Source organism: Fringilla coelebs (assembly GCF_963513975.1).
Source record: "Fringilla coelebs genome assembly, chromosome: 24".
NCBI lineage: Eukaryota > Metazoa > Chordata > Aves > Passeriformes > Fringillidae > Fringilla > Fringilla coelebs.
Window position 1 is genome coordinate 4,714,987 of NC_140050.1, and position 21,269 is coordinate 4,736,255.

The 21,269-nt window shown below is 46.2% G+C and overlaps 1 protein-coding gene across 2 annotated transcripts; it reads right to left on the reverse strand.

Moving 5' to 3' along the window:
• Positions 1–14,374: 14,374 nt before the first annotated feature.
• Positions 14,375–21,253, reverse strand: TMEM38A (transmembrane protein 38A). 2 transcript variants are annotated; one of them, XM_084221209.1, is made up of 7 exons: positions 20,955–21,064; positions 19,381–19,459; positions 18,837–18,993; positions 17,799–17,983; positions 16,829–16,916; positions 16,606–16,723; positions 14,375–16,350 (listed from the first exon to the last, which is right to left on the reverse strand). In XM_084221209.1, the coding sequence occupies exons 3-7, from the start codon at positions 18,980–18,982 to the stop codon at positions 16,129–16,131; spliced, it is 759 nt and encodes a 252-aa protein (XP_084077335.1). In that variant the 5' UTR covers positions 18,983–18,993; positions 19,381–19,459; positions 20,955–21,064; the 3' UTR covers positions 14,375–16,128. The 2 variants fall into 2 exon arrangements, with proteins under 2 accessions (XP_084077335.1, XP_084077334.1); XM_084221208.1 differs by lacking the exon at positions 19,381–19,459 and having other exon boundaries at positions 20,955–21,253.
• Between the last annotated feature and the right edge of the window lie 16 nt (positions 21,254–21,269).

The following is a 21,269-nucleotide window of genomic DNA, read 5'->3' on the forward strand; positions in this document are numbered from 1 at the left end:
TTGGAGAAGCAGGCACTGCAAAGCCCTTTCAGGAGAGATGTGGGCTGAAAATGGCATTAGATTGTTGTGCTGGTAAATAATAGGTTGAACTGAAGATGTTTTAGAGTTTTCAGTGGTTATTCAATGCTTAAGAATAGAGATAATAAATACAGATTTTTACAGGGGTGATGCTGGAAGGGTGGTGGGACCAAATAGAGCTCCTAGGTTATGAAGCACTCAAAGCTGTGCAGGGAAGACAACCTGGTAGGACAGAGTAAAGCCCTTTATTCCATCTCTGGAAAGGAGTAGCTCAGAGATATCCTTTTTTTTTTTTCTTTTTTCCTCCTGGATTCTCCTGAGCTGGCCCAATTTCTGTTTTCTATTACTATTATTAACTGGAGAAGTCTCATCCTCTTCCCTGGTTGTGCCAGGTCGTGACATGAGCAAAACCAGCTGCAGACAAATAACTCCTGTGAGTTTTGTTTTCTGTCAGAGCAGAGTTCCCAGCCCTCAGCCCCCAACACCTGGGTGGTGAATCCAGCTGTGAGGATGCTCCTAAAGCAGCCCTGAGTGCTGGGAAAAGCTTGTGCCTGTCAGTTAGTCAGGATTTGGGTGTTCTCCTGGGAATCCTGGGAGCTGGATGTCAATTAACCACTGACACTCAGCTCCTCAGAATAGCTCAGCTCAAGTTGCTGCTGACAGAGCTCCAAGGGACCCTGGGCTCCCGTGGCTGCTGCTGCTCCCTGGGCTGCCTGCCAGGCAGGAGCTCTGTGACCTTCCCAAGGGAGCCCAGGCACTCCTGAAGGACTGAGCCCCTGTGGGTGACGGCCTTGGTTTGGAAAGCCAGGTGTCTGCTGAGGAGGGCAGGAGCCTCCCCTGAAATGGAAAATGTAAACCCCCTTGTCACAGATGCATTTCCTGAAAAATCCTTTCATTAGGATCTTTTCTCCTGAGAAGCTGGGAAGTTTCAGCTTCTCCAAGTTTTGCTGCTTTGGAATGTGATTTGGAGAATTGTTTACCCAGCATGTGAATTGTTTTTACTTGATGACCAATGACAGCCACCTGTGTCGAGGCTGTGAGCAGTCACAAGATTTTATTATCATTCCTTTTCTAGCCTTCTGATGAAATCCTTTCTTCTATTCTTTTAGTATAATTTTGATATATCATTTTCTTTTAATATAATATATATCATAAAATAATAAATCAGCCTTCTGAAACATGGAGTCAAGATTCTCATCTCTTCCTTTATTCTGGGACCCCTGCAAACACCACCACACCCCCTCCCTCCAAATTGCTATAAATTTTAAATTAAGGGGCTCTCAGGCAAAAATATGGGAGCAGGAATAACAGTTCTGTAATGGGGAAGAAAATAAAAAGATCAAATAAACAATGCAGTGAACCAAACCAACCCTGCCAGAGCCGGAACAAAACCTGGCACCCTGTGGGTCAGGGTGCTGCAGCAGGGCCATTGGAATTGTGGCTCAGCCCTCCTGCAGGGCCAGGGGTGGTTCTGCTGGAGCAGGGATCCTGGAGAAGGGGGCAGAATCCTCTGGAGATCCAGGGGCAGAGGCAGCTGCTGCTCCTCTGGGAATGCAGTGCAGAAGCTGTGCTGGTGTTCCAGGATCTCCAGATTATACCTGGGTAGAAATGCTTGAAATGTCAGATTGTATCCAGGCAGGAATGTTTGCAATCTCCAGATTATACCCGGGTAGGAATGCTTGGCTCCTCCCTCTGGGCTCACATCTCCAGTGGGATGCTGCAGCTCTTATCAGCCATGCAGGGACATTCAACAGCCTCTTATCAGCAGGTGTCTCCTCAGTTGTGGAAGAGATAAGGAAAACTGCCCACTGAACAGAAGATAACTGCCACACAGATGGTGATAGAATCCATCCTGCCCTGCAGTCTGGCACAGGGACTCTGTGATCTCCAAGGAAATCAGGGATCTGGTGCTGTGGGTGGGCCTGTGGATCTGCAAGGACTAAATCATCCCGTGCTGTGGCAAACTGCTGCTCCTGCCTCTTGGCTTTCATGTGGTTTCTGTGGCTCTGGAGGGAGGGTGACAGCATCACCAAAGGGGTGTCAGGGACAGACAAGGGTGATACAGAGACTCCATCTTCAGAAGGCAAGAAAAGCGCTTTATTATTAGAAATCCACAGCTCCTACAGGAACAATGGCAGGCCTAAGACCTGATTGACCTTTAGGAATCTTCTCTCATTGGTCAAGGAGGGACAATTCTTTCTTGTAAAACATCTATGACAAACAGAAATTGCCTGCCAGGTGCAGAGATTGATGTAATAATTGTTTTAATTCTTTCTCTGAGCTTTCTCACAGCTTCCCAGGAAAATCCTTGGAGAGCAATGTCTCTCTTTGTTCAGAGGAGATGTGATTACCACATGACAGTGACATCCTGCCTGGGGTTCAGTGGGAGCACAAGGGCTGTCCAGGGACCAGCCCCATGAAAAGAAGCTGCCTTTGCTTGGATATTTCCAAGCATCTCACTCAGGCAGATGTGTGCAGTGTGTCACACCCTTCACCTATGAAACAAGGAAATCAAAGGACTGTTCCTACTCTGTCTGCTCCCAGATGGGGCTCATGGTTGGCTTCTTTCCTTAGGAAATGGCTTATTATTCATATTTCAAATTTACACCTGTCACAAGCTCCAACCTTCAAAGTTGTGGCTGCAAATTTGAGTTTCTTTCAGGCTCTTTAAGCTAAAGGCTGACTGCACCTTTGTACAGACAATCCTGTGCCCCTCATCTGCAGGAAGGTGATGTGAGGACTGTTCTTTGGGATGCTTATCCTGGATAATGAACCTGCCTCTGACAGAAATCAAATTCCAGATGTGCAGAACGTGATCCATGGCAGCAGAAACAGCACAGGCTCCTTTTTCAACCCCTTCCACAAACCTCACCTCAGCTATCAAACAAGAGAGGGGCTCACAAAATGGGGGATTTTCTCTGCAAGAAACACAATAAATTTGGAGGAGAAAGGGAGGAGTAAAGCCCTGTTTGTGTGGGACCCAGCTTGGAGACAAAGGCAGGAGGAAGGTGCTGTGCCTTTGTGCTGGCCATGCCCTGGCCCCATTGGCAGCTGCTATCAAATGAGAGAGGAGCTCAAAAATGAGGGATTCTCGTTATTTTTGGGATTTAGAAGAATGCTCGTGGCTGGGAGATGTCTGTGTGCCTAAAGCTCCAGGACTGCCAAGCTGTCACAGCTCTTCTCAGGCATGAAAGCAGCTTCCAGCCTCAAAAAGTGGAGAAGGCTCAGCAGAGTGCCCAGGAAGGGCTTGCAGCATCCCCAAACCTTCCATACTCCAGACAATCGCAGAAGCTGCCACCAGCAGCTGGCAATCAGGACCAAGTGGCATCACTGTCAAACAGAGAGGAGGGAGAGGCTTCTCCCGCTGTCACAGCCAGAAAAATGACATTTTGGGGTTTGTTTATGTGCTGTGTTTCCCCAGTTGGAACCCCTGGTCCTGTGTGAACCCCGTGGTCTGAGCCAGGAGCACGATTGGGCTCCTGCAGGCAGATCTAGGTCAGTGTGTGCTGCTGTTGTCCTGACGACTGACTGACCCACTTTCCCCTCATTTGTGGAAGCAGCTGCCAATGGGGCCAGGGCATGGCCAGCACAAAGGCTCAGCACCTTCCTCCTGCCTTTGTCTCCAAGCTGGGTCCCACACAAACAGGGCTTTTCTCCTCCTTTTCTCCTCCAAATTTATTGTGTTTCTTGCAGAGAAAATCCCCCATTTTGTGAGCCCCTCTCTTGTTTGATAGCTGAGGTGAGGTGTGTGGAAGGGTTTGAAAAAGGAGCCTGTGCTGTTTCTGCTGCCATGGATCACATTCTGCACATCTGGAATTTGATTTCTGTCAGAGGCAGGTTCATTATCCAGGATAAGCATCCCCAAAGAACAGTCCTCACATCACCTTCCTGCGGATGAGGGGCACAGGGACTCTGTGATCTCCAAGGAAATCAGGGATCTGATGGTGTGGGTGGGCCTGTGGATCTGCAAGGACTAAATCATGCTGTGCTGTGGCAAACTGCTGCTCCTGCCTCTTGGTTGCCATGTGCTTGGCTGGTTTCTGTGTTCCCCAGATGAACACAATCAATTCTTCCTGTTTATTGCATTTCTTGCATCTCATTCATAACAGATGGATAATTAGAAATATTTTTGTGCTGTATCTGCCCCAGGAATGATTCTACCTTTGAGGATAGGTAGGATCCTACACACAACCCCGTGGAGAAATCCACCCAGTGGGATGAGCAGGGGGTAGGGACAGACCCTGCAGCTGCCCCAAGGGCTCCAGGAAGGAAAGCACCAAGGCAAGGAGCCTGGCCAACACTTCTGTGTGGATTATCCTCATCCCTGAGAGGGCAGAGACAGAAAAACCTTTTAGGACCTGGCTCTGGTGAGCCTGTGAGAGCATCCAGAGCTGCTGTGTTTCTGTGGGGTGCAAATCTGGTCATACAGGGATGGCTCCAGTGTAAAACCTGGGAAATGTCACGGTGTGGATTTTTCCCTGAGGAAACTTCAGTTATACCCCCTGAGACTTTGTGTGTTTATTCTCTTGGTTCACAAAACTTTCTCCCTTTCTAAAGCCAAAACAACCCAGGGCAGCCACCTGGTCCTCCTGCAGGGCTCTGAGCCTCCCCTCGTGCCAGGCTCACAGCTCTGGGTGTGCATTTCTCTTCATGGCTGTCACCAAAGTGCTTCAAGGACCCTGAGCTGGGCTGGGCAGCTCTCAGGGCTTAGGAGGAGCGAGCAGAGGATTTGAGACAGGAGCAGGGAGCTGGTGCCAGCCTGCACTGACACCCTGCTCTGTCCCTGCTGGTTGCTATGGCATTTCCATTTCTGCTTCTTTGCAAGGGGGATTTGTGCTTTTTCCCTGGTTGCTGAGCAAACCCCAGCAGTATGGAGTCACTGCTAATGTAAAAACAGTGATACGGGGAAAATTACATTTAATTTTTAGATGAGTCTGAACAGCAGCAGTAGGGAATCACAGAATGGCTTGGGTTGGAGGGATCTTAAAGATAATCCCATTTCCACTCCCTTCACATGGGCAAGGACGTGCAACCCTAATTGCCAGAACTCTGCAAGGGACTCTGACATATTCAAAATCTCTTGCTAAGGATTTCTGCTGTGAAAAACCTGGGGAGTTTGGACCCAATAAACAACTTGGTCTTTCAGGACAAGGAACCTCATGGCTGCAGGTTATTTGCTGCAACATTTCAAGCCTGTATTCTGCCACAGAATAATCCTTCATGTTTCAATAGCCTCTTTTATGGTAGAAATTCTGTGCAAATTAGTCTAATTAGGATTAAATTACCCCTGAAATATATCCAGTGGAATTTATACATGGCACTTTTTTTCCAGTTGAATAAAGAAATGAAAAGATTATATAAACCCTCACATCACTTTTCCGGTGTTTGAAGGTGATGATCCACCTAAATCAAGCCACCTCAGCCTTGAAATCCAGACAACTCAATCATACAAATACACTTCATTCAAAAGTTCTAGGAAATTGGTGCAGCAGTATTTGACTTCTGAGGAGATGGAAAATCTCTGAGTGTCACTGTGATATTTTATGAAAAATCCCTTTGCCAGGATTTCTTCTCCTGGCAAGATGAGAAGCCCCAGCTTCTCCATGTTTTGCTCCTCTGGAATGTGATTTGGAAAATTGTTTACCCAGCATGTGAATTGTTTTTCATGAATGACCAATCCCAGTCCAGCTGTGTCAGGACTCTGGTCAGTGGCAAGATTTTCTTATTCATTCTTGTTTAGCCTTCTGATGTCTCCTTTGTCTTTCTTTAGTGTAGTTTTAGAATATGATGATAATGTAATGTAATGTAATGTAATGTAATGTAATGTAATGTAATATACTATAATATAATATGATATGATATAATGTAATATAATATAATATAATATAATATAATATAATATAATATAATATAATATAATATAATATAATATAATATAATATAATATAATATAATATAATATAATATAATATAATATAATATAATATAATATAATATAATATAATACTATAATATACTATACTATTATATTACACTATTATATTATACTAGTATAATACTATACTATTATATTATTATATACTATATATTATTATTACTATATATTATTATATACTATTATATTATTATATATATAATTATATATATTATACTAGTATAATACTATACTATACTATATTATACTATACTATACTATACTATACTATACTATTATTATATTATATTATATTATATTATATTATATTATATTATATTATATTATATTATCAGCCTTCTGAGAATTTGGAGTCAATTCTCATCTCTCACCTCATCCTGGAGACCCTCACAACACCACAACTGGTGACCTCACCATGAGCATTTTGGGATTATTTTTTGGTCCATCTCACACATTTTGGTGGCCTTTGGACAGGACAGAAAGGAGAGAAGTGATTTCCCTCAAAGCCTGGGAATACACCTTCTCCAGGAGAGCATTCTTTACACAGCCAGGTCTGCAGGGGAGGATTTCACCTCTCAAGGCAGGAATGTGAATCACAGAGTAATTAAAGAGAATCCTGGAATGTCCTGGGTGGGAAGGGACCCACGGGGATCATCAGAGCCACCCTGGCCCTGCACAGGCACCAACAGCCCCACCCTGAGCTGGGGGGCACAGGGAGCAGCCCTGGGGACAAGGATGGAGGGACAGGACACAGGAATGGCTCCCACTGGGAAAGGGGAGATTTTGGTGGGATATTTGGAAGGAATTGTTCCCTGGGAGGGTGGGGAGGGGCTGGGATAGAATTCCCAGAGCAGCTGGGGCTGCCCCTGGATCCCTGGCAGTGCCCAAGGCCAGGCTGGACAGGGCTGGGAGCAGCTGGGACAGTGGGAGGTGTCCCTGCCATGGCAGGGGTGGCTCTGGATGGGCTTTGGGGTCCCTTCCAACCAAACCAATCCGAGATTCTGTGGTTAAAAAACACCATGAAAACTCTGGATTGAGACATTTTGGATTGCTTGGTTACAGAGCACAGCACAGCAGCATTGATCCAGAAAAACACATTTCTTCCACCTTGCTGCAGCAAATCCTCCAGCTCATTTCAAACCCCCACACTGTGAGCTGGCCAGCTCAGCAGTGAGACAGCCCTAATAAAAGAAAATTCTGCTCCCAGGGAAGCTTTTCATACACAGTGGAGTCTGAAATTCTTACACTGCTTCCCCTGCTGTGCCTTTTTACAAGAGAGATTCCCACTTTTCCAGAAAAATCTGTGTGACACCTTTTAAGTGATGCATTCACTGAATTAAATCAAACAGCCAGCTAGGGAAAATTCAGATAAATTAAGAAGAGAAAGCAAATAGAAAGAAATTAAGCACATACATGCATGAGAGCTCTCTCCCAGCAGCCTCTCCTGTTCACTGATACACAACATTATGTTCATGGATACTTTCCATACATACAAAATTAAAATATATAGAATATATATAAATAAAGGGAATATATATATAAATAAATATAAAGTATAACTATATATAAAAATAGATTTATGTATAGATAAAGGGAATTTCTCAAATAAAGGGAATATAAATAAATCTGCATTTTTTCATATAAATAAAGGGAATTTCCCAAAAAAAGGGAATATAAATTAATCTGTACTTTTATACAATAAATATAAAAGTATGTTTTGTCATATGAGATTAAAATTACTTCAGAACTGTCATACTCTCTCCCCAAAATTATGTAAACTTTCATGGCATTACAGAATCATGTGATAAAGCAGTACAAGAGGGAGTGCTAAAATTAGGAAGGGGAATGGCTCTGTCTGCAGCTTCCCTTGGGACTGGCCTAAGTGAAAAGTGATCCCTGCTGGAGCCTGTGCCAGTCAGAGAGGGAAGAGCTCCCTGGGGTGGGAGTTGCTGTCCCAGGGGGAGCCAAGCTTAGCACAAAGCCCTGGAATAATTCATTAGCTCTCACCAGGACTGCAGGAGTTAAAGGAAATTCTTGTGTCACTTTACACTCCAGCCCACAGGAATTCCAAACCTTCCAGTGAGAGAATGGGTTTAATTTATTGTCTTTTAGTGAAAATCCAGTGACATGGTGCATCCTTCATCCCAAAGCTGTTCCCAAAAACGCCTGAGGTCCAACACACCTTGGCCAGGTGCTGGAGGTGAAACCCAGCACTGTCAGTGTCCTTATCTGCTGACTGATCTTAGAATTATTAAGATTGGAAAGGATCTCCAAGATCACCGAGTTCAACCTTCAATTTCAGCCTCTCTGCAGTTCTCATGGATTCCTTCCAGAAGCTGCAGCTCCAACTGTTCTGCAAACAGAAACTGCAAAGGGGCTGAGCCAGCTGCCTGCCCAAGGAGCACACACACCTCCCTGCACAGATCCTGGGGCTCCCCTCCCTCGGGGGGCACTTTCTGTGCAGCTCAGAGCCCCTCCAAGCCCTTCTTGTCTCAAATGGAGTCCGAGGGAATGATTTTCACAAGGGAGAGGCTGAGTTTTGTAATTCCCGAAAATCTGAGTCACTGCTGCCCACTGCCAGCTCCACTGCAGGAGCTCAGTCTGGCAACTGCGTCCCAGTGGGCAGAGGAAGTGGGAAATGTTTGGGATTTGTCCAAGAGAAGTTCTCCACAAAGTGTTCCAGGGCTGGATGGGAATGCAGTGTGTTCTGCAGGATTTTGGGAAAGCCTCGTGCCTGGACAGGCTGGAAGTGCACAGCAGTGTCTGTGTGTCCATCCCTGCCCCTGCACAGCCTGGAAATGCACAGCAGTGTCTGTGTGTCCATCCCTGCCCCTGGACAGGCTGGAAGTGCACAGCAGTGTCTGTGTGTCCATCCCTGCCCCTGGGCAGGCTGGGAGTGCACAGCAGTGTCTGTGTGTCCATCCCTGCCCTGGACAGGCTGGAAGTGCACAGCAGTGTCTGTGTGTCCATCCCTGCCCCTGGATAACCTGGAAGTGCACAGCAGTGTCTGTGTGTCCATCCCTGCCCCTGGACAGGCTGGAAGTGCACAGCAGTGTCTGTGTGTCCATCCCTGCCCCTTGACAGGCTGGAAATGCACAGGGGCATTGTCCAGGGGCAGGGATGGACACACAGTGGTTGCTATCTCTGTGCCAGTCCTTTCTTTTAGAAAAAACTATCCTACATAGCACAGTTTTTATTTTAACATTTTGTTATAACCTAAAACTCTATTTACCACACTACTTAAGAGAATTAACACAGCATCACTTTCTAACACAACACATACAATATTCATTTGAATAGTTGTGAAAAGTCAATTGCATAAGTATGCATTTTTCACAAAATGGACAAAAACCAGGATAAAAAGGGGACTTCTGATGGAGAGGAATAGCAGATTTGTCTTTCCAAACAAACTGTGGGGCTGCTGGGAGATAAAACCAGCACTGGGAGATAAAAGAAACAATGGGAAGGATTCCACTGATTGATGAATGGAAAAAGAGATTTGCTTTTCCAAATAAACTTTAGGTTTGCTGAGAAATGAAATAAAACCCTAAATTCCATAAGAATTAAAAGGGAGGGTTCTACATTAGAGAGGAATCTCTGGTGTCAGGTGTTCTGGGAAGTCTGAACCTCTCAAGTACCTCAGAAATGGGGAAAGGGAGAAGGGAAATGGGGATAGAAAGGAGGCTGTGTCCTCCAAACATCTGAGAGATCCCAGGGGATGCCCCATGGCCTCTCCTTCACTGGAATAAAGCCAGACAGAACTCCTCTGTCTCCTTTTTGGACATCAACCTCTGGTGTTTGTGGATTCATTTTCCTCACCTCACAAAAGCCCATAATCTATATTTTCTGTGGATTTTTGCCTCTTTCAGGAAACTGAACTGAGCATGTGAGAAACAGCCAGTATCAGCCAGAGCAGCTGCTGAGCTTTTCCTGGCTCTCTCATGAAATGAGATTTCAGAGGCTGGTGTCTATCCCTGCTTGGATCCCTCTGGCATACAGAGGAATAATTAATGAAAAATTAGTAATCTGCATTTATGGGCTCCTTTTGCAGACAATACTTGATTAATCTCCACAGTCATGTACCCAAATAAGAGGAGATTAACCGACATCCTAATCTGTCATAAATCAAACAGAGACAGACAAACAGCACAGAGCCCACATCAGGGTTTAGCCTACATTATTCTAAATCTAATTTAAGCCAACACCAGGACTCTGAAGATGGATTTTTTAGGCTGCATTTCAAGGTACCACAATCTGGGATGTGTTCCCTGCTTCTCCCACTGCATCTCCCTGCCATTGTCACACACAAAGAAAATCAGCTTCCCTCTGCCTCAGGCAGGTGGGGACAGTGGCACAGAGGCTGCAGAGCTTTTTTTTGGGAATGCCAAGAGCTGCCAGCCCCATTGGGTAAAGATAGAAAATAAAAATGTGATCACTTGCAAAAAGCCCAGCAAGACAGAAATCAGAAGGAGAGAAGAAAATCTCCCTTCCTGAGGGATGCTACAGCTGCCAGAACTTGTGATTCCCCTGAGCAGCACCAGGGCTGGTGTGAAAAAGGACAATCACTTGTTTTTAAAATTTTTTAAAGTTTAATAGTAATAAAATGGTTATAAAAATAGTAATGTAATTAGAGGAATAATAATTTGGACAATTTGGATTAGGACAATATGAGACAATAGAAACAAAGAGTTATGGATGTCTGGGTACCTTTTTCTGGGCAGCACAAGCCCGAAAAAGGACACAGTTAACAGAGGATTAACCCTTAAAAACAACAGCCTGTTGCATATTCATACACCTCATCCATGATGCATAAATTCCATTCAAACACAGGATTCTGTCTGGGCAGTTTCAGCTTCTTCCTCTGAACCCTGACAGCATCATCCTGCCCAAGTGAGGTGGGAAGAAGTTCATTTCTCCTGATAATGGGTCAATAAATTCTCTTTCTCTGAAAGATTGAGGTGTCCTGTGGCTGCTATCTCTGTGCCAGTCCTTTCTTTAGAAAAAAAGTATCCTACATAGCATAGTTTCTATTTTAAAATTTTGTTAAAACCTAAAACTATATTTACCACACTACTTAAGAGAATGAAGACAGCATCACTTTCTAACACAACACATGCAATATTCATTTGAATATTTGCAGAAAGCCAATCATAAAATACACATTTTTCACAGCTGGGGTGGTGGGGCAGCAGCAGTTTTGTCTCTGCAGGAATGCCGAGGCTGGGCTCGGCTTTGGGATTTGCAAATCAAAACCGAACAAAATCAGACAACGAAATCTTTTCCGGGGACATTCTGGATTTCCTCGGGCTATAAAAATGCTGAAGCCTCGGAACACCTCAGACCTGTTTTGCTGCATTCCAGGGCTATAGCCTGCCTGTACCCTAGGGCTAAGATGGAATCGCTGTCTCACACCGATTCTTCCTGACATTCACAACCTCCTTAAAAAACCCCATCCCTCCCCACATTCCATTTTGGCAAGTAAAGGAAGCGGATAAGGAATTATAAATGGCATTTTTTTCTAAGGATAACGCGTGAAAGATGCAAATGCACGAGTGTGAAAGACAGCCCAGACTCCGAGGCGTTCGTGACTGTTGATCTCAGCACCATCAGCATCTTTTTGTCGCAGATGTCATCACAGAGGTGAAGTGAGGAGCAACTGTGACTCAGGATGGCAGCGTGGGCTGTGCCACGGCTGGGAAGGGATTTCTCACTCTCTGCCTGTTCCCGGAGCCAGCAGCCCCCAACAGCTCGTACAGAGCCTGCTGACTTTGAGCAGGATGAAATTCTTAGCTGCCAGGGGATTTTGTGGGTGTTTACCGAGTCCTGTTGATGTCTGATGAAATTCAAACCCCTTTAATTGGCATTTCCTCGTTGGGCAGGATGAACCTGATGCCTTGGGGCCAATACTAAGAGCATCCTAAAGAGGAAAATATCAACCCACTGTGCAGAGGATTTGGCATCAGCAGTGTAATTTCTCAGTCGTGAGTGGTTTGCCTTGTCTGTGTCCTGTCTTCCTGGATGGAAGCAGCTCACACTAAATCCAAACTGCCTTTGAGACCTTTCTGAAAAGTCTTGTATAGATGTACATTCTGATTTCTCCTTATTTGGACAAAGAATTAAAATTTAAGGCCATAGGAAATGCCACTTTATCCCGAATTTACCTTCCTTAGCATCCTCACAGGAGCCAGTTCCATCCTCTAAAGAACAGCACAAGAACTGTCAGAGAATCACAGCTAAGGGCCCCATCAAGCTGTGCTACTCTGAAACACACAAAACTCTAATTTCTAATGCTTTTTTGTGCCCTTAAAGCACCAGGAACAGGCTGCAGGAAGGAGCAGGCATCTGGCAGCTGATCACCTGGCAAGTGTTAAAAGGAACAACTTTGCACAGCTCAGGAGACTGCCAAGGTAACATCCATCTTCATCCTCTGGGTCTTTCTGCTTTGCTGGATTGTATAATTCGTTTATTCTTTGGACAAAGCGTGCAACAATGTAAATATTGGCATCAATAACAAAAGGAAAAGTGGAAACCAAGAGCACTGGTTGCTCTGGCTTGGTGCTCTTGCACTGGCTTTGCCCTTTCTGAAATTCTTTCCTTTGCCCTCCTCTTTTTGTTACTTTATTAACTGTGAAGAATTATTAATGTTCTGTGTAAAATTATCCCCTGGGCTTGTTTGTTGGTTTTTTTTTTTTTTGTTTTAAATTACAAACACATAAGGTCTGTAGAGCTTTGCCTATCTGTGGAGCTGATCTGCCACCATGGAAAAGCTGCAGGCACCGGGTTTGGCTCTGCAAGAGGAAAGGGAAACCTGTCAATCCACATGAAATGCTGAAACAGCAACTGAAACATTTGCTTTTCCCAGCAGGCACCCAGGGCCTCTTTGAGGATTAAACCTGCTGCTAAATTTAGCCTGGTCTCAGTGGAGTCAGTAGCAGAAGTTATCAGATCAGGACATCTCTGCAGGGAATGACGTCTGTCCCTGGAAGTCTGAGCCCCTGAGCCCTGGCAGGCTCCTGTCCTGGGAGCTGGGAATATTCTGTGGAGTCAGAGACTCCAGAGGAATAATTAATGAAAAATTATTTATCTCCACATCGTGGGATTCTTCAGAGGATGTGAGAAACCTGCTCTCACCAGCCTGTTCAGAGCAAAATAACCCCGACCTGAATGTCACAGGGCAGAATGGTGAAACCTCCTGAAACATTGCCACCCGCTCTTTTCTGGGCTGGATTTTCACTGTAAGTCTTTCACTGACCTTTTCCATTGTGCTTCATGCCAATGGAAATTCCCTTTTCCAGAGCAATTTACACTCTCATCTGCTCTAAATCAAGGAGTGTTGATGAACATTTTAAAAGAGTTAAATCTGTGGGGAAGACAAGAGATACCCTTCAAAATATAAACTTTGCAGATTCTTGTTTGGTCGATTGGCTGTGTCATGATTTCCTCATCATTCCACCTCTGAGCTGTGGAAACAAATTACTCCATCCCTTCAGGAAACACCCCACTCCCTTTTTCTCTCTGTTTGGAGCAGATCCTGAAGGAAGGAAGGGTCTGGAAAGGTCAGGTGGGGCTTTCCAGAGGTGCTGGAGCAGCTCTGTGTCCCCACAGCCCTGGTTAAATTGTGCAGCTTTTTCAAATCCAATTTTTCCTTCTTGGGATGAAGGACACCAGGCTGGAATTGTACCAGTGCTGAGCCATGGAAATTCAAGACAAGATCCAACTCTCCCACTGGGAAAGGCTTCACTAAAGGGAACTTGTGATTCCTCTGTGGCTGCTGTCTTCTCAGAAATAATCCTGCTCCTTGTGGGTACCCTGAAGGTGTTCAGAGTTTAAATTTTAATCTCCTTTGCAAAAGTTCTTCTCTCTGTGCTTGATTAGAAGCTGTGATTTGACTCAGTTTGATTTGATTCAGTGTCCAAAAACTGCATACAGAGAGCAGAGCAGCAGCTACAGGACCAGGCTAAATATTCACTTATGCAGAGAATTTTGATTTTTTTTCCACTTTTAAATACTGATACTCCACACAAATCTGCTGGAACTGTGTGTGTATATATTGATCAGACACAGGTGATTGCCCTCTGCCATCTCTCAGTGACAAAAGGAAAAATAGAGACAACTGGTATAAATACCAAAGAAGGCAATTCCTTTTTCAAGGAATAAGGAAATTTCAAGGAATTTTTCAAGGAAATAAGGAAATTAGAAATTTCCCACCCTGAAATCCGAGGATGAGAACAACACCACAAACACCTTTTACCCTGTTATTTCTATTTATAACATGTTCAGACACAGCTGTAGGACATTAAGTCTGATCTCCTTCAACCAGAATCATTTTGTCCCCAGGTCCTGGTGCCACAGAGCTCCTGTGTGGCTGGGAAGGGTAAAACAAACACAGAGATTTCCTCAGGTGCCACTGGACAACCAGAGTCACTTCACAATTTTTATTTGTTGACAGCTTTTATAAAACAAAATTCCCCTTGGATCAGACATCTGATAAAACATTTATTCAGTCTCGTGCATGCTTGTGACACACCAGGTTCCAGCAGAGCAGCATCTGCAGGACCAGACAGAGCTGAAAGCAGAATTCCTGCTCTCTGCTGAAGGGGAGGGAAACTCACAACATTAAGGCACTGTCAAACCCCAAACCCACACATCTGACCTTTCCTCCTGGCCTCCCCCTGCTTGCACACAAGGAGGGTTTCTTATCTTTAATGAACCATCAGCTGCAGTTTAGAACAGGGACACACACACACACACAAACCCTCACTTCTCTCCAATCCTGTTTCCATTCCCAGCTGCAATGGAAACAGCAGCAAACCTCAGTGCCAGGGATGGAAAATGCCCAGTGCTACATCCCCAGGCTTGCCACTCTGCCTGTGGTGATCCCAGCCCTTGGAAGATGCCATTTGTAAGAACAAAATCAGTTATAAGAACAGCTTTGAACTACTCTAAAAGCCAGTGTTCACTAAGCAGAACACAAATGAGCTGCCAGACCTCTCCTGAGCGGGCAAGGCAGTTCAGATTCTTCACTCACTGGCCCCAGGGGACCTACAGAAGGTGACCAGGATTTTCAGCTGATGTGCTTTTATCAGTCCTTTAAGGTAGTTTTTCATCAGCTGGTGTGAAATGCCCTGCTTCAGCCTTTCTAGGTGAATTTAAGAATATAGGAAAGGTTTCTTCCTGCATCCAAGGAAGAAACTCAGGCTGTCCTGGAGCACACCAGGATCACTGCAAGCCCAAACCAGCACATGGCTGTGGGCTCAGGGGCACAATGAGAAGTTCCAATTGTAATGTCAAAAAAAAAAAAAAGCCAGATTCAGGTCCTTGCCTTAGGTGCCCTGGCAATTATAAATAAATAGTAATAAATACTTCACACACACTCCTCCTGTATGCCACAGGATTACAAACAAACCAGAGCCATGCTTCTCCCCTGGTTCAATAGGATGAGGTTGGGGGGGGACTCAGCAATGCCACACACAGCCCAGGATGGTGACAGTGCCAGCACATGGCACTGGGAGCACTTCACAGCTTCAGAGCTCTTGCAAACACAGACTTGGCTGAGCAAATACAATGTCCTGACCATCAGAATCAGAGGGAACCGAGGTGAACAGGGTTTGGCTCAAAGGCCATGTCCTTATTGCATTGAAAATGTCACATTACTTGGAGATATGGCAGGTGTGGGAGCTGGGAAAAACCAGGGCAGGCTCATACCAGGCCAGTTAATTTCCTCGAGTATGAAACCTGATTTCCACGTTGTTTCTTAACAGTTTGTTGTTTTGGCAGACACTGAAAAAGTCAGTGAAAATTCAAAGGAACTTAAAGAGTTGCAGGAGCACAAACCATCCCCCCCATTCATAAATAAACACAGTGAAAGATTTTACATCAATTGAAAATGCTGCATCAGATTTGTTGACAGTTTGGGAAGTGGCACCCACTTACCACCCTGGCACAAACCTACAAATCCCTGAAAATCTGATCAGAAGAGGGAGGCAGAGACCAAGAAGCAATCAGCAGCACAGAGAGCAAAAATGAAATTCAGGGACCCAGCTGGCAGTGTCCTGGCTTCCACCTCTCCTCTGGAGTCTGAGAGAGAAGGACTGGAGCATAAAGGAGGTCACAGGTGGCTTTGAGACTCAGCTCTGGAAGAATTTTCTTGGCCTATTTCCTGCGCCGTTGCTTTTTTATTCAGCTTTTTTTGCCTTCCGTTTCCTCGTGCCTTCATTCAGCTCCTCTTTGGACTTGGCAGGAGGAGGAGGAGGGTGGGAAACCTCGTGGGAGGCCCCGTGGTGGTCGTGGTGGTGGCTTGGGTGCCCACTGGAGACAGAGCCAAAGAGGACTGGGCAGATGAGGTTTTCCAGCGGAGCAAAAGGCGAGGCGTGGGAGTGAGTGGCCGTCATGAAAACCTGCCAGGCAACAGGGAGCACCCAGAGATCACACAGAGCAGGGAAATACTGACCAGTGAGCTTCCCACTGACCCCAGAGAACGTCCCTGCTGCTGCATGACTCTAGGCACAAGGAGCTGCTTGTGTGATGGAGAATTTAGCACTGAAGTTCCTGAGCAGATCCTGCAGCCAGTGAATCCTGCAGTGGCTCAGGAAGGTGAATATTCCCAATTGAGGTTCTGTCATTTGCTGGCAACAAAGCTGCTGTAAACTTACCTTGCAGACTATCATGAACATGCTGAAAAAGAAGATGAGGTTGGCTTCAGAGATGGGGAGCCAGTGAGTCTGCTGCAGAGTGAAGAGGACTGTACCATACAGACTGGCCTTTGTAGGGCTGCAAGAGAAAGAAAGAGGTTTTCTGGAAGGTTTGCATCCAGCCCTGACTGGTTCTTTCATTCCATTCTTCATCTGGCTGGGAATTTCCAGGCTGCTGACTTACAAGGACATATGAAGAATTTCATTTGTTTCAGGCTTCCAGACCCCACGCAGCAGCTGCTCAAAGTTCGACATCAAGGCCACACCAGAACCTGTGAGACAGAGGAACCTGTCAAAGAGCTGGAGCTGCCACAGCAGAGGGCTCTGCATCCTCAAGGGGACAAAGGGTTCTTGACATTCTCCCCAAATTTAGAAGTTAGCCTAAGCCAACAGAGCAGGGCAAACGCTTCCCTGACTTTCAACCAAGTGGATCCTGACTCAGGGAAAAGGCATTTGCCTCTTGCAGTTACTGATGCTCAAGTGCTTGCTCCAAACACAACCCTAAAGGAAAACTGACTGGCAGAACCCTCTGGAAAGACACAGGTGAGGTCAGAGATCAGCACAAACACCTGTGCAGTAAGAACCTGAGCCCACATCTGTCACTGTCACATTTTCTGAAAAAATCCCTTCACCGGGATTGCTTCTCCTGGGAAGCTGAGAAGCCTCGGAGAAAAATGCAAACAATACTATCTCATTTGCTTCTCCTGTGTTTTGCTGCTTTGGAATGGGGTTGGGACATTGTTTACCAACAGGTGATTGTTTGATTGGTTTCATGTGAATTGTTTTTACTGAATGACCAATCGCGGTCAGGCTGCGTCGGGACTCTGGAAGGGGTCAAGGGTTTCCATGATCATTCTTTGTAGCCTTCTGTCTGTAACCTTCCTCTATTCTTTAGTATAGTTTTAGTATAGCATAATTAGAATAGAATAGAATAGAATAGAATAGAATAGAATAGAATAGAATAGAATAGAATAGAATAGAATAGAATAGAATAATAAATTAGCCTTCTAAGAACACGGAGTCAGATTCCTCATTCCTTCCAACCTCGGGGCACCCCGGAAACACACCAAACATCCCCTCGCTGCTGCTCCCCCTGAGCTGCCCCCACACTGTCCCAGCCCTCCCTGCAGCCTCTGGAGCATCTCAGGTGTCACCTTTGAGCCATCCTGTGGCCATCATGACGAACCAGCCGTGGTGGTAGAGGTGGTGAGCGTGGTGCACCCCGGCCGCGATCTTGCGCACCCGAACCACCTCCTTCATGGCCACCAGGATGAGCTTCACGGGCAGGAAGCTGACACACTTGTAAAAGAGGTTCATGGGACAGAAGAATATCAGGTACCTGCAAAAAGAGCACAGGTTTGTTCTGATCTGGGATGTGCAGAGAGGGGTAGTGCGGCGGACTGAGTTATGGCAGGAGAAGGGAAATCTAAAAATAAAATATTCCTGATTTCATAGCTAATCCTGAAAGAAAACCAGCATGCAATGAAGCCTCTCTATAGCAAGAACTGAGTGAGCCCTCAAAAACTCAGAGAGCCCTTACTACTAATACTCCATCTTGAATAAAACCCAGTAATTTTAATTCAGAATTTTTTAGAAGTTTGTCTTGTATGGTCCAGAAGCATCAGCTCACACAGAACAAGAAGCTACATATACTGAAATGATATTACAGACAGATCTCAAATAGTCTTTTTTCCAGAAGACTGCCATATTTTTCAGCCCTGAAATAAGATCTCTTTTTTTTCTCAAGAAAACTAGATGGCTGAAGGATTTACTCCAAGACTTTTGTTTATGAAAACTTCATTCCCAATGTTTCCCAACAATGCTCATTCTGCCAGGCAAAAGCACCTACAACCCACACACACTGGGGAAGCTGAAGGTTCATTTGTGCACATTTCACCAACACAACAAATAAAATGCCCCCAAACCTCCAGGATGTGCCACCCTTTGCCCTGTGTGGGATCCGTGGGCGCTGCAGCTCCTGGCTCAGCAGTGGCTGCTATGAATAGAAGTGCCCCAGCCCAGATAATCACAGCATTAGGCAACTGGGCAAGGAAACTGGGAACCAGAGCCAGGAGTGCAAGAGCCTCAAAGACAGCCTCATCCCACTGCTGCTGTCCCCAGTTAATCCCAGTGAGATCAGAGCTGCGTCCCAACATCTCCCCGCCACATCAGGAGGGCTGCAGGGCACTCACCACACTGCTGTGGCCAGGATGACACTGGAGTTGTGGCTGAAGTAGGCAATGGGTGCCTCTCCCAGCAGCAGATCAGCCAGGATGTAGCTCCCAAAGCAGTGGAGCATAGCACAGAGCCAGGAGGCAAAAGGGCTCTTCCGGGACATCTCCACGGCTCCTGCGAAAAAAATTGGGAATCACGGAGTCACCAGCGGTGGAAGGGACCCTCAAGGCCACCTCAGTGAGAAGATGGATCTAGCAATGAAGCAGGAACTTCAAGACCCAGGAAGAGAGAGGCTCAAGGTGCGTGCTCTCCCACAAAGCAACTTAAAGAAAAGCGCTTGTAAAACAAAATACAAAAGTGTGAAACCCAAAGAAGCACCAGAGACGGCCAAGAAATGCTCACAGCCTGCAGACCCCCCAAAGGTCTCACACAAACAGAGTCATTAGAAGTTGATGAACTGGCTGAGAGATTCTCTCCTTTATTCTGCTTCAATAAAGAACATTTTTTTTCCCTTGAAATCCATGTCTTTTTACAGTCTAAAAATAAAATGCATACTGGTACCATTCTCTCCACTGCTTCAACCTAGGTGCCCTCTAGAATTCATGAACAATCTGTTCAGCTCTTTCATTCATAAGATAACCTGCAAAAATAGAACAGGAATTCTTAATCTTTATTTGAGAGAAGAGGATTTGAGTGTTCTTCCCCGCTCCTGTGCTAGTCTGGAAATACTTTGTGGTTTCCTCCCACAATCTGCTATGGCCTTTTTTAAAATTCCTGTAGCAATTTTCATCCACCTTTGTACTTTTTCAGGGAAACCTCCCAATAACATCAATTCTGTGAGGTTCTTTCATCACCTTAAACTGCTCCACAACTCTTCGTGCAGCGTTTCACATACAAAACTCTGTTCAGTGAGCAGACAAGGAGAGAAAATACTGAAAATGTTATGTCAACATGATTACCTGGTACCCTTTAAACAGCAGTAAGTGGATCAGCATGAGCCAAAGCTGTGAGTGCCCAGGCTCTTCCATCCTCGGGGACATTTGAACCAGCTGAAAACACAGCAGCAGCGAGACAGCTGCAACAGCCGAGACATGAAACTGGTTCTATAGGAACCTGAGGTTTAGCTTGAGGCTTAAATTTAGTAACACTTGTTTTTGCTTGGCTCCACGAAGCCATGCTGTCTCCAAGGGGGAAACAGGACAGTTCTGTCCTGACACTGACCCCCAGCCCACAACTGCGGGATGGGAGCACTGTAGGAATCTGGGGAAAAGCACACCCCGGCCTTATCCAGTCCCAAGTGGATTCCTGGGCTTGCATATGTTTAAAAGCTATTTTTGTGAAGGCTGTCTGTTAATTGTTCAGGACTCCATGCTGGAAGGCAGCTGGGAGTGATCAGGCCTGGAAAGGCAGCACTTGTTTACAGGAGTTTAACGGGAACAGCGCGTGGATTGTACAGCTCGGAGGTGGCAAAACAGGAGATTTGAAAATCATTCCCGAGCCCGGGGTTGGTTTTCCCTTACCGTGAAACTGCTCAAAACAGAGCTTGAGGAGTGCATACATTGTCAAAAACAGAGGGAAAGGGGCATTTGGAAAAGAGGGAGGCACAGCCAGGCTGTGAGAAAGGGAGAAGGTGAAAGCCAAGGCACAGGTCTATCGATCTGTGCAAGATAAGCTCAAGAGAACAAACAAAGCAAGGTCAGTTATGGTTCCTGAGAACAGCTCAGGGCATGGTCCAGAGGGTGGGAAAAACCAAGGTTTTACTTCCAGTCCTTTTGTATATAAATAGGAGGAAGGTACTGCTACAAAAATATTCAAGCCAAGGGATTGGCCAGAAACGCAACTCTCAGTCCTGGGGTGGCAGCCAAGTGACCGAACTGAAATACCTCAATGCTGCCGGAATCCAGCCTTAAATAAAATCCAGGATTATTTCTCAAAATCAGAGTCACGGGTTCGCGGGGGTTTTCCTGCTTTATATTTAGGCAGAGGTGTCGGAGCTGCGACATCGCCTGTGACAGGCGGCAGAGGAGAGGCACGGGCAGGTGGCAGGACCTGTTGGAGCGGGGCAGTGCGGGTCTGTGCCGGCACAGCGGTACCGGAGCTCCCCCCGGGGCCCCCCGGCCAAGGGCCGCACTCACCGGGCTCGTACTTGAGGTAGAGGACGGAGATGATGAAATAGGCGGTGTCGAACAGCGGGAACACCGGCAGAGCGGCGAAGGCGGCCGCCAGCTCCCCGAGGGGCAGCGCCTCCGCCAGATCCATCGCGGCCCCGGTGCGCGGCTCTCGGTCCCCGGTTCTCGATTCCCTGCCCCGGCCCGGAAGGCCCGTCCGGGGCTGCGGGGGATGCGGGCGGAGCGCCCGGCGCTGCCCGGGCCGGGCCCCTCGCTCCCCGCGGTGTCCGGGCGCGGAGCCGCCGCCGCCGCTGCGGAGCCGCCGCGGGGAGCGCAGGCGCC